Source organism: Corvus kubaryi, unplaced genomic scaffold (genome assembly GCF_017639235.1).
Source record: "Corvus kubaryi isolate FWS band 111438036 unplaced genomic scaffold, C.kubaryi_AGA036_p1.0 37398, whole genome shotgun sequence".
Lineage (NCBI taxonomy): Eukaryota > Metazoa > Chordata > Aves > Passeriformes > Corvidae > Corvus > Corvus kubaryi.
Window position 1 is genome coordinate 681,688 of NW_024581137.1, and position 23,300 is coordinate 704,987.

Genomic DNA, 23,300 nt, shown 5'->3' on the forward strand with positions numbered 1-23,300 from the left:
AGGTGAGCAAAGGCATCTACAATACCGGACTTAACAATCCTGCCCTAAGTTAATTAATGACCAACAGTATGTGAAGAGCTCTAGATATACCCATGTCCTTGTCATTGCTGACCACATATGCAGCTGAAACTCCTGTAAGATGTCAGTAATACTTCAGTAGCTCATGCAGTCCGTATGGGAACTCTCTTTAGAGTTTGAATAGAAAGCATATCATCCTCTATTAAACTCTTTTTTTTTTATTGTATTATGGTGTTTGGTCCCTACATCTCATTACACTACTCCAGAACTATTTCTTTCTGTAATGCTTTTCCATGGCAATATAAATCTATTCCAAGTGGTAAGTGGAATTTGCATGAACCTAAGATTTTGTGAAATTAATCTAATCTATGCAGTTAAAATACTACTTTTATGTGTTGTTGCAGTTTTTGTTGTGCAGGTACAAACTGAGGTTGTTCGTTGGAAATAATTTGGCATTGCAAAAAAGTCCTATTGTTTCTCTAACTACCTTACCAGTAATTTATGCAGATTGCTTTAAAAACAACTACTTACATGCATTATGTGCTAGAACAGATCTTTTCTTAAAAGTCCATTAGGGAATTAGAGAAAACCATATTCAGTTACCGACTCTGTTGTGCGAGTCGATGAATAATTTGACAATTTTCTTTTTGCAAGCTTCTATGTTCGTAGATAACCATTCATCTCTAATGTGGGTATTCTTCCTGTCAAAATGTTTCTTTTGCAATAGGAGTTTACTTAGGGAAAAACAGGGAGTTCTATGTCCAGCTGTCATAGGTCAGTAAACACTGAAAGAAAAGAAAGAAAATTTCTAAGAAGCTTTTGGTTTCTTATATTGACATAGCTAGATTGGGAGAAATCCATTAAAATCTTACTAAGGGTAAGAAAAAAAACCAACATGTCAACTTTTCAGACCAAAGGATAAAAGAAATCTCATCAATAATTAAAACGTATATGAACCAACAGTAGCTCAATGACAAAACCTCTAGTTTATGAGGGGCAAAGTTAAATGATAAAGCTAAGTTCCAAATAATCAGGAGGCTACTGAGGAAGGTTTGTCTGGTTCCTCTGGTCATCTCGCAAGTAAGAGCCTTACACAGTAGTCTGTCCATTTCCTTACACATACTAGGATTGTCTAAACTAAGAAGAACAAGAAGCATGAAGAAATGTTAAATAACAGATTGAAGTCACAATAACTTTTTTTTGAATGCTGGCACCTGAAGAACCCAGATGGAAAAATCTGATCTGGCTGTGGTCAGTCCAAGAGGTAATGAACATGTTTGTGTTGATTCATCCTTCTGGCCAAGAGGACAAGAAGTGGCATTTTACTAGTACATGAGAGGCTTGATTCTGTGTCCCATACATATAAATTTAGTGCTATCTGAGATTCCCTCAGGTATCCCACCTAATACCTTTGGCCCACCACTTCAGCAAAGTTTAGACCTCTCCTAGTCCTGCACCGTGTTTGCTGGGCCCATGTAGAGGTCTTGGCAATCTTAGGCACCACTTGTCTGTTTTTAGGAAAGTGAACCGTACACAAGGTGATGGCTGGAGCAGCTCTTTTTCTCATCCAGTATTACATATACATAAACTATATGCAGTTTTTATGTGTGTATTTTCCAGTGTGTTTTATGCAAAGGACTGAAGGCGACATGTAGCTGAGGAAAGTGCTGGGTGACAATAACCTGAACTGCCACAGCTGGTTTTGCAGGGAAGAATTCAGAGCTTCCTCTGCTGCTAATTAGGAAGGGGAATGTGGTGCCATTCATGGGGGTTTTTAAATTATTTTAATGAACTGTTGGATAGTAACAGCTTAGACCATTACATCATAATGTTGCAACACTCAAACATTGTTTTCAACAAGGGGTCAAAGTATTAATTTTTAATTAGGGAAGACAAAGACAGATTAACAGTTTACAATATTCCTATGCGTTCTTCATTTGGCTAGGTCCTTAGTTAATTATAACCCTGGGGAAAAAACAATATCCCTCTCCCAAAGACCCTACCATTACCCCTAACTATTCACATATTTTATACTATCTATATTCAGGGGAGATAGAGGACTAAACTGAAACATGGATTCAGTACAAACAAATATTAGCTTTATTTGAAGAGATAATATTCTCCAATGGCTAGACTCAATCCTATTGACTACTTCCTGCTCTTTTGCCAAAACTCTGATGTCTCCCAAGAATCTCAAGCTTGAACTTCTAGTCAAGGTATTAATTAAGCTGGATTGACTTTAAATGTCTATTGAATACAAACTTACATCTGCCTCACGTAACAGCTTTGAAAGGACTGGTCCTGTGATCCTCTACCTTCATCAGTTCTTTGGACCTATTACCTGTTCAGAAAAGTACACAAAACTTAGAAGGCACAGGTGGATGGTGTTGATGAGTAAGTATCCCAGTTGTCAGGACTCTGCTTCCTGGCAGCTCCTCCAGCACAGGTGCTTCCTGATCTATGCTGCTGATGGTCAGGCTGGGCTGGTGATTGCTGCTTGGCATATTTGAACCCCTGATTCTGGGTATTCTTTTTTTCTTTTTTAGCTTCCAACAATCTTGTTCTGTATCTAAATGTTTACTATCCAGTCATCTGATTTTTGGTCAGGACTTCAATGGTTCCTTGCTGACAATTTCCAAGGCTGCAGAAAGCTGCCAAGGGGGTCATTAGCACAAATCCATAAACATCTGCTGTGATAGGCAGTTTTTGCCGAAGATAGTAAAATTGGAAAGGAGGTAAAGCTGCCCCAAAGAAGTCAAGAGAAGCAGCACTTCATCTGTAAAAGAAATCAAGCTCTGCTGGGAACAAGGATTTTTCCTTCTGTGTTCAGATTGATGGTTCAGCAGTCTGGTGCCTGAGCAATCTCCTGGAAACTGAAGCTGAAGCAGGAGGGATTTGCCTCTGGAAGAAGAAAGATCAGAACTTAATATCTTTTCTGCAAGATGTTCAAGGAAATACAAGAGCATACATACATGCATACTTTACATACCAATCAAGGTGCAGTCATTTATATATGTTGAGGTTTATACAGCTCATCTGCCCATTGCATGCTGCTAAATGTTAGGTGATGATAGTACATAGTGGTCTGGTACAGTGAATTTGATATCCTTCCTTTTCCTCCTACCTGATAAATCTGTGTGTGCTGAATGCATAGAGATACTTTTGTCTAATCCATGAACTATGTGCTAGGGAAGAAAAGGAAGGATTAGACTAATTTCTAAGTAACTGGGATGTCACTCAACTGAGTACCAGATCAGTGCTCAACTCATCTCCCCCAGGTGAAAGACAAAGCTTTTTATCCACCCATGTAGCACTCAGTGACTTACTGGAAAAGGAAGTGAATTGGGAGAAAATTCTCTGCAGGTTAAGTTTATTCCCTTAGAGATTAATGAAAAAATTAAAGATCATGGATATCTGAACATGTCCCATGCCCCTCAAATCAGCCTTCTAACTGCACAAGAGATCCTACTCACCTCAGAAATACAGAGATCATGGAGGAGGTAAGACAGGACGAGATAAAAATATGATGGACCACTTTGCAGGCACACTGAACAATTGCCTCATTCAGTACAAGTGGATGTAACTTCAAGCACAAAGTAATGAGAAATTAAGTTATGTGATCTAGGGGAAAGTTAGCTGGCAAATAATTAAAAAAAAAAACTTGTTTCAGAAGACAGCATATTAAAATATTTACCTCTATGGATTACCATTACTGCTGTTTTCTTTCTGTGTTAAATAAGTATGATAGGAAACCTAGAAAACAGCATCACCTATTTAAAGATACAGTACTTATAGCTGGAATTCTCCATGCAAGATCCCTATACTGGAATGGAGGACAGCCCAAATGAAACTTTCCACTCACCTCCAAGTGAGGATATATGAAATAATTCTTTTGGACTCTCGTGTTATTTTTTGCCAAAGATTATATAGAATAATCTATGTAATTACATAGGATATAATTATATAAGCAAAAATATATTCATTTTATAATAATATAGAATACAGAAAAATACATAAGAAGAATTTGGCCCTAAAAAATTATGAGAATATTACAGAATTCTTTAAGTTAGTCTCTAGTGAGGGATGGCCTCTCCCTGTGGTATAAAGAATCTACTGTCAGCTGTGTACTATTTTGCAGAACTTTTAATCGAAGATTTCCACCATGGAGAATTGTGAAGAGGTGGGATTTTTTTGCTTGCTCACTGCAAAAACATTTCTGTTGCTTCTAAAAATGGGATTAGGGAAAACACATCACTTTGTCCATATTAACTGTGAGTAGGATCCTTTCACTAAGATGTCCTTATGCTCTCATGGCGGGAAACAGCGATTTGAGGCTCGATGTGGCATTGCAGCATTTTCTTTCGGGGATGTTTCTTTTGTCATTATGGCACATTAACTGCCCAGATATGGCCATATTACAAGTTCCTAGAAAATGTCTGTCCTCATATGCTCTTCTCAGAGTTGTCAGGCTGGCTGCTGCCTTCGTGGAAGGGCATGTTTACAGTGAGTATGCTCTAGCTTTCTACAGATGTTCTTCCTGGCTCCTTTGGTACCAAAAATGAGATCAGGCACATCCCCTCTTGCCCTTTCATATCCTTCTCATGTACAAAGGAAAAAAATGCCTCAGTGGAATAAGAGGGAGAAAGAACAAGTCCTAGACTAGGATGGTAAAGAGAAAATGAAGTCGGGTAAGGATCTGAAAGGTTAGACTGTCAGGCCTTGGGGAGACGCTGACTGAGAGAGTAGGGGGGGGTCTGGCATTGAGGACAGAAAGGATGCCTGAGACTTAGTAATGAATTCAGAGGCAGGACGCAGGAGGGCATTCCATCCACATAACCTGGGAGACTAGAACTAGCATGTTAGCTGGGAAGGTGTGGAGAGTCTAGTAGAGTTGCCTGACATTAGCTAACCCAGGAGTTTTAAGAAAAAATAGTCTGTGTTCTGTGTAACTAAACATCATCATAACTTGTATAGAGCTGCATTAAGACTGTGGGAATTTGGAGGTCAAATGATGATGCCATTTTTGTCTTGCTTTATTAGACTAATAGAGAAAGGCTGAGATTTTGGTTGGTTCGGTTGGTTTTTTCTTTGTGCAACTTTGAAAGGGAATTTGTCTTTTTTTTTTCCTGACAAGCATAAAAAGAATTCTACTCCTCAAATTGCAAGCATTTATGAGGACTCAGTGAAAGCAAGAGCCTGAAAAGCCTAGGAACACTTACAGTGCTTGCCTTGGAGCATGTGTTACACCCTGCATGATACTAACCACCTAGAGGACTGGTGTACCACAGCACACACAGATACCCTGCAGTGTGGTTGCTTCTGATATTTATACAGCCTAGAAATCATGGAGACTCGAGGGAGAAATGATCACAGAATATAAATACTTTCTGGTAGAATACGGAGCAATGGTCTGAAACTAAGAGAGGAAACATTTAGACTTGCTATTAGAAAAATGTCCTTAATGGTGAGAGCAATTGGGCAGAAGAGCAGATTACAATGAGAAGAGATCAAGGAACTGCTGCTATTTTAGATTACATTAGGCTGAGAATAACAGCAAAAGCCAACAATACCTGTGCAAGCTCACCTTAAGTGTTTCATACTTATAAAAGGTAGGACTTTTAAATACCAACATACAGTTATTATGAATTCTTTTTCTTCTGATTATTTTTCAAAGCAGCGGATACACTACATAACGTTTGTAACCAAAGAAAATGAATTGGGGGAAAACCATAGGAAACTGAAAAAATGCCTGATGAGGTTCTGAAATCTCTTCACCAGAATGAAGATACAGCACATATACTCATGGTATCTCTTGGTTACCACTTCTGGAAAACTTAGAACAATGTTAAGTACTGTGAACTGAACTACCTGGGAGAGCTAAGCCAGTTAGTGACAGGAGGGATGTGTTCAGCAGTAGCCAAATCATGTGCAATCTCGCTTTTCCACTAGGGTGAAGCTTTGCAGCTCTGAAACCTGACTAATCTGTCATGATGGATGCCTGGAGGAGTGGTCCTATGGGACAAAAAAAAGACTAGGTGTGTTGTAGCACCAAAGAATATGTTCAACAACTTTGTCATTTGAAGAAGGCAGACCTCAGAAACCTTTGCAACGCTAATAGGTTTTCTCCTGTTTGTGTGTAGTTTATTGCCTCTTGCATATGCCTTTGTGTTGAGTCAGAATCTTGGTCATGCACTAACACTAAATTATGACAGTAGTAGTAATAAAAATACTACATAGTTATTACATTTTGGCTTACAACATGATCTAAGAGAACTAATTACATTATTTGAAACAAAGAGAGGCAAACATAATACACAGTGCAAGATGTTGCAGAAATAAAATAATAATCTCATAATGTTGCTTTGTTTCTGATTTTTAATAGCAGGCAACATCTGGAATAAGTAAATGTTATCTAGTTTCATGAAGAATTGGAAAGGCTACATACCAAACCCTTTAACAATTGAAAATAATGAATGCCTGTGGAAATATTTTTGAGTTACAACAGAAAGGAAATTTTTATTGTCTTTAGCTACTCATTTGCACTGTTGATACTAAAATTTAAACCATCTTAGCACAAAGTCTCTGAACCAAAAATAAATAATCACTGACTGAGATAAACAGTGAGATGCCTGATTGAATGTAACACCTGATAATGGCATTGGGATGCTTCAAAGCCCCAGCAGATGTTATGGTTCAAAGAGGATGTTCATAAAAATATGTACCTATATATCCTTTGCAAAGTATTTGTGTCTTTAGGCAGCATCTTATATCAATTACTATCCTCTAAAAGAATGATGAGGGGAAAGTAACTATGGAAGTTAATAAGCTGCAAAGGTAGTTCTTGAGCTCAGAATATTTTTCAAGAGTAATGTTTCACTGAAGACGTGATGATCCAAAGTGCCTCCACTTTTTGTTACATGAAATATATGACGGCACAGGTACTTCAACTGTGTGTCACACCAAGCACAGGAGACTTTTATTTAACCTTCACCATCCATTGATTACCTGCCATATGTTCTGTGGCCTGAGCTGACCTATTCATTTTTATAGTTTAAAAATACATTTAGGGCGCACATTTTAAAAAAGATTTTGTTATTGTTAAGACTGTATGCTTAATTATGCTATCACAAGTGATATAACAAACCCAGTGAGGATTTCAGCATCACCACACAAAAATAAACCTATACCTATGTCATGTAGTCTTGAAAGATTAATTGATAAAGAAGCAAAATTAGCTTCTTCTTATCTAGACTGCCCCTATTTTTATTTTGAGGAGTAGGGCGTTTTTAAAAGCCATTTAAAAGATCTGCTCCATTACACTGTGGCTTTGCAATAAAATCTCAGTGTGGGACACAGGAACAGCTGTGCTATCTCAGAAGTATCTTAGTAAACCTAAAATTGCCTCACACAATTTTTTTTCCCTTTGTCAGAAACTTGGATAATGTGACTGAAAGCTGTTTGATTTTTCTTTTTGTTTTCTGAAAGCTCTTAGAAAAATACTTCATCTCTTCATTTTTATCTGTGGGATAAACTTCAAAATATGTACTTAAGTATCCAATTTTCCATCAAAACAATTTTATCTGTACACTTCTGATAAACCTAGTTTAGAACCACAAACAATCATATTTTCCATGAACCAGAAGGGGACCAAGGTAGTATTTCTATTTGCAAGGGCAGAACTCTGCTAATGAGGAGTCAAACCTTTCTTTCAGCTTCTCCCTTCTTGCCTTTTCTTTGTAACTGGGAATCTGTATGCAGCACTGGTCTGCACAGGAAGCAAAATACTTTGGTTTGTGCCATTGCGAAAAAAGCATAAGGAAAAAATGGTAAATCAACACCTCATCTTTTGATTCCTTCTTAATAAATAAGCACTCTTACCCCTCACAAGTAAGGTTTAGACACATCACAAATGTAGATAGAAGATGGTGAGAGATTGCTCTGGCTCAGTTACTGGAGCCAGATGCAGCTCTCAGAAGAGAGCCGGTAAGTAGCAGATTTTCTAACAAAGTGAGTAAGTCCACAAAATGTGCCAGACCACAGGACAGGCTTTGGGTATAGATAAGAGGGCACAGACTGGGTAATATCTGCCTTAACTCTTGAATGGGAGTGACAGAATTAGTTGAAATACCGGCAGTGGTCCATCAGCTACAGGGACTGAATCCTATTGGCTCTGCTTAACCAACGGAATTCAAGGAGGGGTGTCTTGGCCACACATCTGAGAAGGGAGGAAGGGTGTAACCTTGTGCTCTACAGAGTTGTGTACAGCATAAAATTGAATTATGATAACATAAACCATAAGAACAAATAATTCTTGCAAAATAGTGTCTTCAGGATAGCAGGACTGCAACTGCAACAAGGCGGGTACAGTCCACAGTGTCTTGTGAATGTTACATCGACTTCATCTAGGACAAGATATTTTAAAAATTTTTCCTCATAAAATGCGTATGTAGTTTTAAACAAGTTCATTCACAGGGCAAATTTAAGAAGAATATAAGCAAATGTCTGCAGTACACTGAAACTCTAAAAATAATAATAATACAAAATTCAGCACTGCAAAGCTGTTTCCTGCCTCCTGGGACCCAAACACTGAAGAATCGTTGATTACCAGATCTGTGCAGCAACATGATGAGACTGGCGCTTTGGGGCTACATCTCTTTGTGGAACTGCATTAAAAAGAGCAAGGGGGTTATTTTGTCTTTTAGAGCAATTACTATTTTTGTCGTGGCTTTATAAGATCAAGATTAACACTTAGAGAGCATATACATGTGTGTTCATTACTACCACCATAACAAAAAATGTTTCTGAAATACGCAGTTGAAAAACCCCTTTTTTGATTATTTGTGGCATTTTTACATTACTTGGAAAAAAACCCTACTCTTAGAAAATAAAATCTTAGTTTACAAAAGAAGATGTTTGCACATCATGGAAGAAATCTGCTTTGAACATCCTCAATCATTTTGTAAGTGACAAAGAGAAGCCATAATCTTTGAGCAAATGAAATGCAGGAGGCTCTTCTGGTGATGGTTTCTCAGAGCAGCCTAAATTTGCAAGAGCAGCATTCTTCATCTTCAGTTTCTTAAATCATCAAGGAAGACCTCAGCACTGTCCTGAAACAGACAAGAATGCAATATGTTTGGGTTCTTTCTACTTTTTGCCATTTATTTACTACCAAATCATCAGTTCATGGGAACCTGTTGTTAAGAGATAGGATTGCATGAATGAAAGGCTAGAATCCTCGTGTCCTCTTTCCCTTCTTGAGAGTGTGCAGCCCTGCAGGATTCGAATCTACTCATGGGTCCCATTTGCCCTGAATGCACAGCACACTTGCTCCAGAGTATGATTTCATGTCTTTTGGTCAATCAGTAGTGTAGCATTTCTAGTCTTGTGGCTGACTGGATAAGACAAATGTCACATGAGTTTAGCTCAGTCTTAACTATTTGTTGAGAGAAGGAAGTGTGGACAATTTTCCCTGTTTGCTACTTCTTCAATGCAGTACAGAATGGGCATTACCTATGCCAAAGTTCTCCATGAATCTGAGGCAGGAAAGAAATGAAAATACCATAATCACCCCTTTGGAAATGCTGGAAGATTTAGACAGAATAATTACTGAAGCTGGAATTTAGCCAGAATGCTGAGTCTGAACACATTTCTGTTCCAAATACTACTGTGGATCCTTTCCTGACTGCATGGGGCCAGAACCTGATTTTTTGCATGTGTTATAGCAAGCTGCCATCTCCTTTCATCCTTGTCCTAAATTAAGAACGACATATTACATCCAAATCATAGACCTGCATTATCAACAGCTCATAGAACAGTCTTCAACATAATCAGTGTAAGTAATTTACCAGATAAAAGAATGTTAATAGCAAGTACAGTATAATTTATGTGGACACAAATTGTACCTATCTTTCAGAAGAAGAAAGGCACTGCTGCGTAGAAAGAGTGGATCAAGAGCAAGGTCAAGTGTAAGCACTTCTGTTTAACATGCACAGCCTGAAAACAGCAGGAAGAGCTTTCAAAGACAGATGGAAATTATACCAAATAAAGTTATTATAAATAATTGCTGTTTTTATGCTCCTAGTGGGTTTGATATGAGAGGCAGTTATAAATTGAAGACCTACTCTTTAGAATGCATTTGATGAAGACTTCATTTCATCAAAAGGGTTGAAAGTTTACAACTTGTAATACTAAAAGGAAGTGGACACTTTAGTTAGCTAAGTTTCTTAGCTAGTGTGTGTAGATATAAATGAAACACTGGTACAGGAGATTTTGTACACAGTCCTTGCATCTCAGTTGTACGTGTCTTAAAAGCAAACACAGGTGAAATTTTGCCTTTGGATTTATGGAGCATCTTCTCTTCCTGAAACTACCAGTGCCTAAAATGTACTAGGAATGGACTAGACTGTGAAAATTAAGTATTTTCTTGATGTGTACCAAGGCTTGAGATTTGTTAGCTGCACAAGATATCACATTTGGCCTATTTTTTTTTTCTCTCCTCTTTATAACTCTATGTCATAAGATTAAAGGAAAACATTCAGAACTATCATGCTGTATCTTCACAGTATCTAACAACAAAACTTCCACTTCTCAAGGAACCTGCTCTTTGCATCATGAGGGGTTTCCCAAATCTACTTGTTCGGAAAGGGAAGAAGCCTCAGGCTCTTCACTCTTGTGGTAGAACATGGACTTTCTGAAGCACAGGAGAAAATGGCACCTTTTTAACTGGCTTTCAGAAGGTTCCTTGGGCGAGACACAGTTTCTAATTGATCTGAGAAATGGTTATTAAGAGTTGAAACTGCACTCTGTGTTGCATGGAGGTCACCTCAAAAACGTGTTGTCTACCATTCTGAAAACCTTCATACTTCAGAGATCCCCTATGCAATACGGTGGATGGGGCAGATTTCTGTCTTATGAAGTTCCATATTTTTGAGCAAGGTAAATAAATCTGGAATAAGTTGGCAGACAGATGACTTTCCGGACAATATACTAGACTAGGGCTGAGGCAAAGTGAATTTTTCACTGGATTTCCCATAGACATTTTTAGTTCACTACTGTTCAGTTCTGGTCCTATGTCATTATGCTGTGGAAAGATTCCAGCTCCATCCCCAAATTTACTTGGGAAAAGTAGGGAATAAATAAGGCCAGATGTGTCACACTGATAGTACTTTATCAGCACATATCAGCACATTTGCTTCTGGGTATATACTAATTTTCACTCCATTTTGTTCACCTTCTTGAGTCAGCCCTGTGTCCAAAGGCCTGTGTCTCAGGCTTGTACCTTGGGAGCTTTGCACAGCTGATAACATAACTCATCTGGTCAATTCTCCTAAGTCTATCCAGACTTTTAGTCATGCTCAGACCAGCAGTGAGGGTAAAGTGGTTTTAACAGGTGGAGGAACAATAAGAGATGTCAGCGCTCTGCAGCATTTCTGATCCCAGAAACATTGCTGGTGATATAGGGATGCTTTAGCTGATGTCTTTTTCTTGAAGTACATGCCATGGCATGTAACAAAGGCAAACTTTCCAAACTTCATAGACAGAACAGGAATCTCAGTCACAGTACAGCTGACATATGGCTATGCACACATATATATAAACACACTCACATCTATACTGAACAAAGATAACTGAATGGAAGTCAGCTATCCACGAAGTCCCCTTGTAGTTAGGTCATGATACAAGCTCTGTTTTTCACTGCCCTCGGTTGTGTTCTTGCCTGAGCTCACTGCCAAAAACTTTTCATGCTGTACCCACGGCAAGGAAGCAAAGAAGACAGCAGAAAGGGTCCTTGCTGTAAAGACATGAGAAGCTGACCAGGGTGACTGAGGAGACATTGAATTTCAAATACTCACACGCACCCCATTCACCTCACAGTTAATGTCTATGGATCTACAAAGCCTAAGGCTACAGGCTCATTCTGAACTCAGTCTTTTATGTACCCCTGCACTTACATTGTTCAAGTTTCAGAAAGGGCAAAAGGATACATTTCTCCTCTCATCAGTGATGCTTCCATCTCAGCAAAGTCTTCAAATTAGAATCCTGTAATAAAATCCATTTTTTGTTCTGTTACAAACCTTGTTGCACATTACTAGTAAATAGGGAAATGCAGTGTAAAACATTCATTTCTATTTTCCAGAAGAAACATCTTTGGTCTTAAAACAAAGTTACATTTATTTTCTTGAAAATGTCATATGACATTTGCAGGGTACCCTCTCTTTTTTCTCATACTGATCAACTTGCATCTTTCCAGAAACCAAACTGAATGCAACTTTAGATTACACATGCTTCCTAGAAGATCAATATTTAATAGCAATGTGTATAATAATCCATAAATTTCGTAGAGAAAAAGGAATAAGCCTATGGTCTCGGAAGGACAGTCATTATGAGTCAGTCCTAATCCCAGCTGAGTCTGCTTGCGGGCAAATCATTTTAATTCGTATTGCCATACTGCACCAGAGGTCTGTGAAATTATTTTCAAGCACCTCTCTCATGGCCTGCAAACAGATCACTCAGATCTTTCCTTGCTTTAAATGAAAAAAAAGAAAGCAAAAAAAAAAAAAAATCAAGAGGATAGGAAAAAAGAGCATATAATCCCCTCCAAAATGTCCATCTTCAGCATCAAGAGAAAATACCTGTCTTGTGGCATTGACAGAATTCACAGAAGAGAGTGTGGCTTTTCTTCTTTTTTTAAACAGGAAACTTATGGGAGAAGAACACTTCACTAAGACTCCCACTTTTCTGAAGAGCTTCTTCCTTACCCTGCTTTCGTCTTGCCGACAACCTTCTGACTCAAAGGTGCAATGCACATCTCTCTCTCCCTCTTTCCTTTCTTTTCAGCCTTGAAAAATGAATTAATGAAATTTCCCTGTGGTCTGTACAAGATATGGGCTCTTTTAGATTCCTTTAATAGAAAATTTATTTGGGGGTTAGAAAAATCTTTCTTTTTATGAGAAGGCTGAAAAATGGCAAGCCACAGCTGTCTGTCCAATCATAATTACTGTTGCACGTAGAGACTGCAAAAGAAATTCGTGCTGTTCGTTCCCTCAACTGTTTGTTTCAATCTTGTTTTGTCTGTTGGATTGTTGCATCTTGCACCTGTAATTCTGGTTATATAATTATTTTCACTAACATCATGGACTATGACTCCATGCCTCTGGAATCCAAGAAATTAAATCCTGACGACTTCAATCTAAATGCATTTCAGACCTTAGGTACTATTTTAAAACAATGGACTAAAAATGGATATAGTCACAGCCAGTTTTTGTGGATAACCTATTTACTCTGCTATATGAAGTACATATTTCTTTTCAGTTTTAAGGCTCTTCACAACAACATTATCTACTTTCAAAACCCACTGTGTTTGGCTACCAGTTCTTCCAGATTTAGACAATTTAGAATCAGATAAGGATATTGGAAGTTGCAGGTAAGTCATGTTTGTAGACTGATTGGTCTTTATCCTAGTACTTTGGAGACAAAATTGATTTTCTTTATCCAGTATTATTGAGGGCAATCCCGGTTTCAGTTTGCTTTGTGGAAGGAAGCCAACCCTTCTTAGTTCTGAAAAGAATCAATGAATTTTTTTTCCATTTATGGGAAATTTCCCAAGGAATGGGAGAAAATGTTTGCAAATAATAGAAATAGACAAAACCCACTGGAATTACCTGTTGATTAGTGATGGGAAACAATCTCTCAGTGACAAAAAAGGAGTTGAGCAGGAACAGATTGCTGCTCACTGCAGTACTGGGGAAGAAGGTAGAGGAAGGACACAGAAAGAAAGAAGACACTGAAAGTGATGAGGTGGGAAAATTATTTCTTCAGCTCATGCTGCGTTGATCTGAAAGTAGCTGACATTCCCAGTACCAGAAAAAGGGTATGGTAACAGTCATGAGGCTAAGAATGTGCCAAGGATAACTGCATGAGCTTCTACAAGGCAAAGCATCCCAACAAGCCCATGCAACCCTACAGCCTTTGAGAAGAGTGGCTTGAGAGTTGCTCAGTGGAAAGGGGCTTAGGGGTGCTGGTAAACAGTGGCTGAACATGAACCAGCCTGTGCCCAGACGGCCAAGAAGGCTTATGGCATCCTGGCCTGTATCTGGAATAGAGTGGTCAGCAGAACCAGGGCAGTGATTGCCCCCCTGTACACTGGTGGGGCCACATCTCAAATCCTGCGTCAAGTTCTGGGCCTCTCACTGCAAGAAGGACATTGTAGTGTTGGACCGTGTCCAGAGAAGGGAAACAGAGCTGGTGAAGGGTCTGGCGCACAAGTCCTGTGAGGAGTGGCTGAGGAAGCCTACAACTTCTACAACTACCTGGAAGGAGTGAAGTAGGGGTCAGCTTCTTCTGCCATGTCTCAAGTGAGAGGACAAGAGGAAATGGCCCTCAGTTGTGCCAGGGGAGGTTCAGATTAGATATCAGAAAAAAAGTTCTCACTGAAAGTGTGATTAGGCTCTGGAAAAAGCTGCCCAGGAGGGTGGTGGAGTCACTGTCTCTGGAAGTATTCAAGAGCTGTCTGGATGTGGCACTTGGTGATATGATTTAGGGGTGACTATGGTAGTGTTGTGTCACTGTTGTACCAGGGACAGTGAGAAAAGTGGCATAGACTCCAGTCGAGAGGAAGGGGATTTTTTTATTAATTTCCAAACTTGTTTATATAACCTGGTTCACTTGAATGGCTTAAGGTTATTGGTCCTTTGACCATCTACCTCTTAGAATGATTGGTTAAACCCTACAACACCCATTTGAAAATATTTCTCCAGTCAGTAACATAACAAACTGCATAACAAACTGCAGCTGCAAGATGAAAGGTATTGGTTTACAAAAACCTCTCACTGTTCCCAGCTAGCATGCATGTGAAAGCAAGACTTCCACACGGATGCTGGCAGAAAGCTGGAAAATTTCTCTGTGATCAAGCTTTCAGTATCCACAGTGTTGGGATGACAGTCAAGCTAGATGATCTTGAAGGTCCCTTCAAACCTTGATGATTCTGTGAAAATAATTTTTCCTATATGGATAAAAGATACAAGAAAAACCAGTATCAAAGAGAAGATGTTTAGGTTCTAACAGAAACCAGATCTGATTGGCTAAAATGTCTGAGAAAAAACAGGTTTCAGAAGCAAGTCTGAGGCAAATAAATTTTTTTTTATTATTATCCTAAGCTGATGGTTGGGACTGACAGAGAGAGATATCAGAGAAAGAGGAGATTTCAAGTAATTTCTGACTTCTGAAGGAAACGCTTTACAAGACACTAAGAATTTTGTCACTTATCGTCTGGGAAAGTTTTCCTTCATCTACTCCTTTACAACTCCCAGAACGAAGACCCCCCTAACCCCACATGAAGCTTTTGGTCACTATTGTATCAGAAACTGCAAAAGGAAATCAGATCCAAGCAAGTCTGATACCAGCAATCACAACTGGATACTTGAGTTTACACTTGGGCCTTGTTTGTCCTTCCACGACCTTTTCAGAAGCTCTGAAACAATACAAAATTTGTAATTAATCCATGGGAGTATTTTTCTTTCAGTTTCAAGACCTAGTTAAAGCAGCTGTATTTATTTACCTGGAATATCAACAGCATGGATTTGAAAAAAGAAACCCACTGAGAACACTCAAAAAGAAAAAAGTGTCCTTTGAAAGTGCTGGTGTGTTTTGCTGTTAATTTTGCACCACAGATCGTGGGTTTATTTTATTGGATATTCTCTCATTTTAAGAGAAGATCAGAAGTTGGTAATCCATCTTAAAAGTTGTGAGTCCATGGGAGTTTTTTTTCTCCAATTAGAAATTGAAATCTAGCATTGAATTTACATACACTAACAGCATGAAAAAAAGTACCTCAGAGGCTAACTAGAAATTAAAAGGCATGGGATTTTGAAATGTATATTGAAGCAATTTTTAAGTTAGAGGTTAACTTAACTGAAGAGACACTGTAAAAAATTACTAGATGGTTCTCAGTGAAAAGTTGTTGTGAAGATGCGGTAAAATAATGAACATTGTACTTACCATTTTCTCCTTTTGTTTCTTCACAATCAACACTTAATATCTTAAGTGAAAGCATGACATATTTCTATCAGAAGTCACCAAGGTTTACCTTTGTTTCTAAACCAATTTTACTTAAGTACTTTAGGATTTGCACTTTTTCTGCCTCAAGTGTTGCCAAGCAAATTGGAGAAAATGCCCTTTCAGCCAGACCTGTTACTAGAGATGTATCTCTATAAAATCCAAAATACAACATATTTTGGATGATACAGTATTTTTCTGACATAATTGGAGAAGATAGTGCTTGGATTTTATTCTGAACGACTGACTTGGTGGAATACAGGTGAGAGTGACACAGGACTGGAGTGAAGCCAGGGCTGTGGGATGCATATTTTGGTAAGGATGGACTACAAAAGAAGGAATAGAGATTTGGCAGCCCATAAATCCTGCAGGGCTGCAGAGAGATGACATTTACCAAAGAAAAGACCTTGAAAGAAGGTCTGAAAGAAAAGTTACAGCTGGGAGCACAATAAATTGACAAACACTGAATGTTGTGAATATTAAAAATAAAATGCGTACAAATAGAATTTTCTTCTAGCTATGTAGACAATAATATTTTTTAATATGTGAACAGCATTTTGTTGCCAGTGTTTTTATAGTATAGTAATATTTTATATGATTACTTTTATTTCTTGTTGCTGTTTTTAAACTCATTTATTTTGGTGTATAGCTGAATTGCATGTGGCTTCATTGTCTGAAGCGATTTTTTAAAACAAGGATCCTTTCACAGAAAACAGTGTCTCCAATTTTGTTCTTTCGCAGAGCAGAGTAATATTTTGTTACACTCTACTGATACAGATTGAAGATATGAGGGCACTGCTATTAGAATTATTAAAACTGCTAACTGTGGCTGGTTTAGTTCCCTCTATTTTGTATTTGTTTTGCTCCCTTTCTCTGACAGTGTAAGAATTTATTTGGTGTAGTTTTCCTTGCTGCCCTCAGCTCTTCCTACCAGCAAAACCATAATCTTCCTGTGTTACTGTGCTTAGGTCTTGCCAGTGATTTTTTTTTTAAGCCTCTAGGTGTTTTGGACCAATTTACAATTTGATGAAAATTTGAAGACAGATACAAAGCAGGTTCACCACTGATGAAAAAGGTTACACAATTAAAATAAAAATACAAGGAGGTTTGAAGGATAAGACAAGAAAATACCTAGTATATAAGTAATGTAAATTTTGTACCATGTAACATTACATGAGGCTTACTGAAACTTTTTCTTTTGTTTTATATTCAATGATTTTAGTATCACTTCCACAGATTTACTCTAGTATAAATGATTTTATAACTTGTCTTTGAGAAGGATAGCAAAGAATGAATTAACTTCAAACTGCCGTTCATTTCCCCTGTTGCCGTAGCCCAGACTGGATACATAACCAGGATTAGGAGGGAGGAAGGACTTAACCTTGAACATTTACAACAGAAGTAAAATGGTAACAAAAGTATAAATTATTATTAAATGCCCTCTGGGGATATCTGGCAGAACTCATTACAGATAGGTTCTGCACCTGTAGTAGATACATGCAACAAATGCAAAACAGTTTCCATGCCAGCTCATTCCTAGTCAAACCAAGAGTTCACAAGATCCATAAATTGTAGGTTCTGGATCTCGGCCACTTGTTAGAAATGCAAAAAACATGCAAAAAAGAAGCACAGAAAGGATGATACAGAAAGTTTATTTCAGAGTGGTGCTATATTTACTTATAACAAACGCATGTTATCATGGTATTTTAAGTTACAAATGTTACTTAGGCAGTACTTAACATTGAAATCAATCCCTGAAATAAAAAGCTTTTTTCATAAAGCAAAACAACACCTGCCTGAAATGCCTGAATACCAAAATCTGGATCAAAAGCAAGTTTATTCTGTGACCTTTCAGTATTTCTAAATAGGAAAGGAAATAATATTTTGAAAATGCAGGGACATTTTCTAAAGGCATCTTGAAAAGTCAATACATAACATACACCAAAGTCTCAATTTTGCATGATGAAAACTTTTACATAAATGTTTAGAATTTTCTTTAAAAAACAAAAAAACAGATTACATCATAATCTAGAGGTAGAACTGAATGATAATACATGCTACACAATCAAAGATCCTGCACTTAAGAGCTTCTACCATTTTATGAAAATAGTGGTGCAAAAAGGCAATTAGAGTTATCAAGAAGGTAAAATCGTGATAGATTTCCAGCAACTGTCTTAGCTGCAAGCTTTAAACATATATTTGAAGTAATCAAAACAGCATGTATTTAAAATGATAAATAATCCATTTTGTCACTCTCTTGACCATTGGTTTACTAAAAAACTAAATTTCCTCTTCTTAGAAGGCTTTGTGTTTGAAATCTTCTCTGTAGACAAGTAATAGTGAAGGATTTCTTTCTTAAAACCTTTAAGTAGTCATAAACAAAACAATGCTTTATAGAATACATGAGACTCAGTAAGAAATTAAGACTCTAAAGGCATTTATAGTTCCTAATGATTGTCTCATGCTGGGTCCTTTACAAATCCGACAATAATAAACCTTTCATTATACGTGCTCGATCATGTATTTTTCCATACATATGGAATTTACAAACACACACATGTAATAGACTAACATTAGAGATAGTTACAGGCCAAACAACCTGTTAAATCACCAGTAATATAACCAAACAACCAGAACCAAAGTTCTGCACAGACAAGAAAATTAATCTTAGGTTACTAACTTGTGAATGAAGTGCTTTCTGTTCAGTTCAAAAACTGCTCTTCCATGGGCTTAAATCAATTAATAAACTGAAAGCAGCAGCTTTAATTCTCGTGGCATCAGTGACCTGCAGTAACTTCCATAGCCACATGAGGATTCTGAATGTATAGTTGTTAATATTAAAGTTTAAAATTTTAAAGTTAGGAGATGCACAGAATTGCAGTAACAACAGTCATGAAAGCACCTAGGACTCGCATAATTATTACCCTGAAACTCAGGGGTGTGTTTAATTATTCCAACACATAAATTACAGCTGTCACTGCAGAGCAGGCAGGAGACACGCAGTACCATACATGCATCACAAACTGCTATGCAGTGGATGCAACAGCAACGTGCCCTTCCAGCAGAGTCACCCACCCACACCTTGGGCTTTATTACTAACTGTGTAGAAGGCACCCACAAGAGGGAAGTGACCCTTCTCCTCTGTCTGGTACCTGTAGGACCTTATCTGGGTTACCATGTCCAGTTGTGAGGAGCCAATTTTGTTTTGATTTGTCTCAACACTGCTTGTCAGAGGCATGTGGAGGAGGGGTTGCACATGTGCCACCTGCAGAAGGCAGCTAGAAGATGGAGGAAAGCCTTGTCTCTGAAGAGACTACCTGGCAAACATTTCACCTCACACGGGACAAGCAGTCAGCAGGAGAACACCAAAGACACTGTACCCTTCAGAGACATTCTCCAGTCAGACGGCAAAAGGTCTCCACCAATGGACTGCAGTGGAACATTGGACCGGGCCACTGGTCTCCTGTCAGAAGGCAGACTTTTGGCTTTGGAGTTTTTGAGTCTTGTTTTCTGGGGGCTCGCTGCTGCTCGCTACTGCTTGCTGCTGTTCATTTGTTGGCTCGCTTGTTCCCTCCTTTGACCTGGCCCCACCCTGCCTTTTGGCTCTCCTGCCCTTGCTGGCTCTTGCTGGCCCTTGCACCTGTCCTGCCTCCCTGTGTCCCTGACCGCTGCCCTGCCGCTTCGCCCCCGCATCCCTACCTGGGCTCCGATCAGTGCCCTGCCCTGCCGCCCCGATCCAATCTGTCGCTGTGATCCTCTCTGCAACCCTGTCCATGGTCATTCTGAAGTGAGTCTAGGCAAGGATGACCAAGATGGCCAGGGTGCTGAAGAATATGATGTATTAGGAGAGGTTGAGAGCTCAGCCTGCACAGCTCGGAGTAGAAAAAGTTAAGAAGAAACTTTGTGTCTGAATAAAACTACTTGATGGCACAATACCAAGAAGATGGAGCCCAGACTTATCTCAGAGATGGATGGTTATGGCTGATCCTGTGTTTCCCAAGTTGGAACACAGGAAACTTTGAGTACTTATTAGCAATTTGTTTATCACAAGATAAACACTGCAACAGGTAGCCCAGAGAAGTTATGGAAACTCTGTGCTGTCCTTGGAAGTGTTCAGTACTTCACTGCACATGGCCCTGAACAACCTGATATTAAAAGTAATGTCTTGGAGCAGGGGCGTGGTCGAGGTGGTGTCTAGACATCTCTTTCAACCTAAATTACAATTCTGTGATTCTACTGGTGAACTGATTCTGATACCATGAACATTACAAGGATTAACAGAGTTAAAAAGTGAAATAAATCTTTCCCCTTTTTGTCATTTCCAAATGTGACCCTTTGAATACCCAGCAAAGTCCTGTCACATAGAAATGCCCAGCATAGATATTTTTCCCTTCTATTCCTATATGAGCCTTCTGTGTAATTGTTCCCATCTCCTGGTTCAACTTTGAGTGTTCTGTGCCTGTTGGTGAATTCAGTATCCAGATAATACTCTTAAAGTCATAATTCTACTCAGAAATTTGCACTTGGAAAAATTGCCAGCGCTCCACAACCTTCACTCCAGCAGATAGGAGCATACTTCATTGTAAGCTGTGTATTGTGGTGCCCCCGTAATGACCATCCTTCCCTTGGTCGAAGGTAGAAGGTACACTGTAAGGTGCAGCAACACTTTGGTCTTCAGTGTCTGGGTCACAAGAGCAACTTCGTTTACCAATAGGCATTGAGAAAAAAAGAAAATAATTTTCTTTCTCCTCTTGTGGAAAGTCCTCTATATTTGTAATGGTGTTAGGCCTTTTGCTCCCCCACAGCATCTGATTCCATGGGAATACCGACAGATAACATCCTACAGTAGGTCTATAAGCACACCTATCTTCAGGCTTTTGCTGGTGGTGACTTGTGTATCAATCCTGTGAGGTCCCACAGACTGGTTCATCATCCCTGACATACAGGGATGTATGTATGACCCTGAGACAATACCTGTCTCTGTTTAATGGCTGGAGAGCATCACTTGCAGATATGGTACTTCAGAAGCTGAATAATGATGGAATCACAGAACAGGTCAGGTTGGAAGGGACCACAGGGGGTCATTTGGTTCAACTTCCCTGCTCAGGTAGGGCCACCCTAGAGCCCATGGCACAGCACTGCGTCCAGACGGTTCTTGAGTATCTCCAGTAAGGGAGACTCCACACCCTCTCTGGGCAACCGCACAGGAGAGGTCTTCCTCATGTTCAGGTGGAACTTCCTGTGCATCAGCTCCTGCCCGTTGCCTCTTGTCCGGCAGCACGGAGCAGAGCCCGGCTCCCTCCTCTCCGTTCCCGCCCGGCGGATCCCGGCGGATCCCGCCGTCGGAGCCCTGAGCTCCGCCAGCCCCGCGGAGGCTGTGGGGAGCACGCACCCACCCACCCCGCGCGCGGCCCGCGGCCCGCGCCCCGCGCCCCACCGCCCCGTGTTTACCCCGAGCCCCCGCCCCTCCTGACGTCACTGGGCGTCGGCCGTGACGTCACTTGCCCGGGCGGTGCCCGGCGGGTGGTGGGGGGGCGCCCCCAAGATGGCGGACCAGATCCCGCTGCGCCCGGTGCCGCGCAGCGCCCAGCGCAGGGCGGCCTATTACAGCAGCGCCGCCGCGGCGCAGCGGCACAGCAGGTACGGACAGGGCCGGCACGGCGGCTTCTGCCCTCCTCCTTCCCCTCTCCTTCCTCTGTCCCCAGCCACGGGCGGGGCGGCGTGCGCCCCTCGCCCAGCCCCGCTGCCCTGCGGGGCTCCGGGACCGCCCGCCCGCTCCGGGGGGAGGGCGGGAAGGGGTGGCGGCCCCGCCGTGGATGGTGGAGGGGGGTGTCGGCTGCCGCTGGCTCCCGCAGGCCTCCGCGGCTGTGGCCGCCTCTCCTGGGCCGCTGTTCCCGTGTCCCGGCGGCGGGGCTGGGGCCGGGACGGGTTGTGGTGGCGGCGGGAGGATGCGCAGGGCGCCCTCGGCCCGGCTGCTCCCGGTGCCGGCCCCGCGCCCGCGGGTGCGGCCTTCGATCGCCCGGCCCCGCCAGCCGCAACTCCGCGCAACTCGGGTCCCTTGCCAGGAGTTCACTTAGGAGCGGGATTCCCGCGGCGGGGGGCTTGTTTGGGCGTCCTTAGGAAATACGTTGCGAGCTAGTTGTTGGGTGCTAGCACGGACACCATTCCTGAGTGTGGGAATTAAAACAACTTCAAATTTCCTGAAAGATATACTATTGGGCTTAAGCAATTTGGAAAAGATGGTTTAAAGGACTGCCATCAAATTGTTTCCAGGCAAAAATTGAATGTTTCTTTGCTTCCCATTATTCTAGATTTATTCTAAGTATACTATTGTTTTGAGCAAGGAAGAACTTTGCTCCATAATTTTGGTATCTCCACTGGATAGCCCTCTTACAATGCATGATGTGATTATACTTACTGGTTTGAGGTTTCTTTCCTCTTTTTGTTCTTGTAGAGCATTGGCTGTGGATACAAGGACTGGAGGGAGCAGTTGTAGGATCTGAAGTAAATGGACTTGCTAAGAACAGAATAGTTGGTGCTGTTGTTCTAGTTCAAATACAGTGATAAATCTGTTTCATAATGAATAAAATGTATTTCCTTCTTTGTCTGGATGGGATAACTAACAAGAAAGGTTAAAGTTTAAAGGTGTGCAAAATAGGTTAGGCTTACATTATGTTGTCTTGATTCTTAAACTGGACAAAGGTTTTTTTATGAACCTTCACAAGTTTGTAGGACTGTCTGCCATAGTAGTAGGTTTTCCCATCTCACCAATTAATACTTGAGTATCTGACAATTTGTAGTAGGTTTGTCCTCTGTCTTGAGGTAGGGCAGTGTTACCATCATTATCCCTATTCCTTAGAGAATTGAATCAGAGAAAGCTCTCGCTGAAATTTGTTTTTCGGTAGGTGCTGTGCTCAGGAATAAAAAGGAGGATTAGATAGGCATAAACTTAGTCCAGACTGTAAAAGGTACTGGGAGTTCTGTTGTAGGTTAACTAGGAGTGTTTTGGTGATTTGAAAAATGCTTTAGATGTGATGGATTGAGTCCCTAAGTCACACGGTTACACAGGTTTATTGAAGGTGTCATTGTGGTTCTTTATACAAACTGTTTAATCGTGGCTTTATAAACAGATTTGGCAAGCTGTAGGAACTAGCAAGGAACTACCAACTCGTTACAAATTTGCTTCTTGCTCTCTGTCTTTGATCAACATTGCCCTCCAAAGATTGTGG

At 40.3% G+C, this 23,300-nt stretch overlaps 1 protein-coding gene across 2 annotated transcripts in view; it reads left to right on the plus strand.

Annotated features, from left to right (window-relative positions):
• Positions 1-21,580: 21,580 nt before the first annotated feature.
• The window catches only part of ATP9B (ATPase phospholipid transporting 9B (putative)), a 154,016-nt gene continuing 152,296 nt past the window's right edge, over positions 21,581-23,300 (plus strand). For both annotated transcript variants that reach the window (XM_042044621.1, XM_042044622.1), the window contains exon 1: positions 21,581-21,711. In XM_042044621.1, coding sequence (XP_041900555.1) covers positions 21,617-21,711 — 95 coding nt within the window. In that variant the 5' untranslated portion in view covers positions 21,581-21,616. The remainder of the gene's footprint in view (positions 21,712-23,300) is intronic.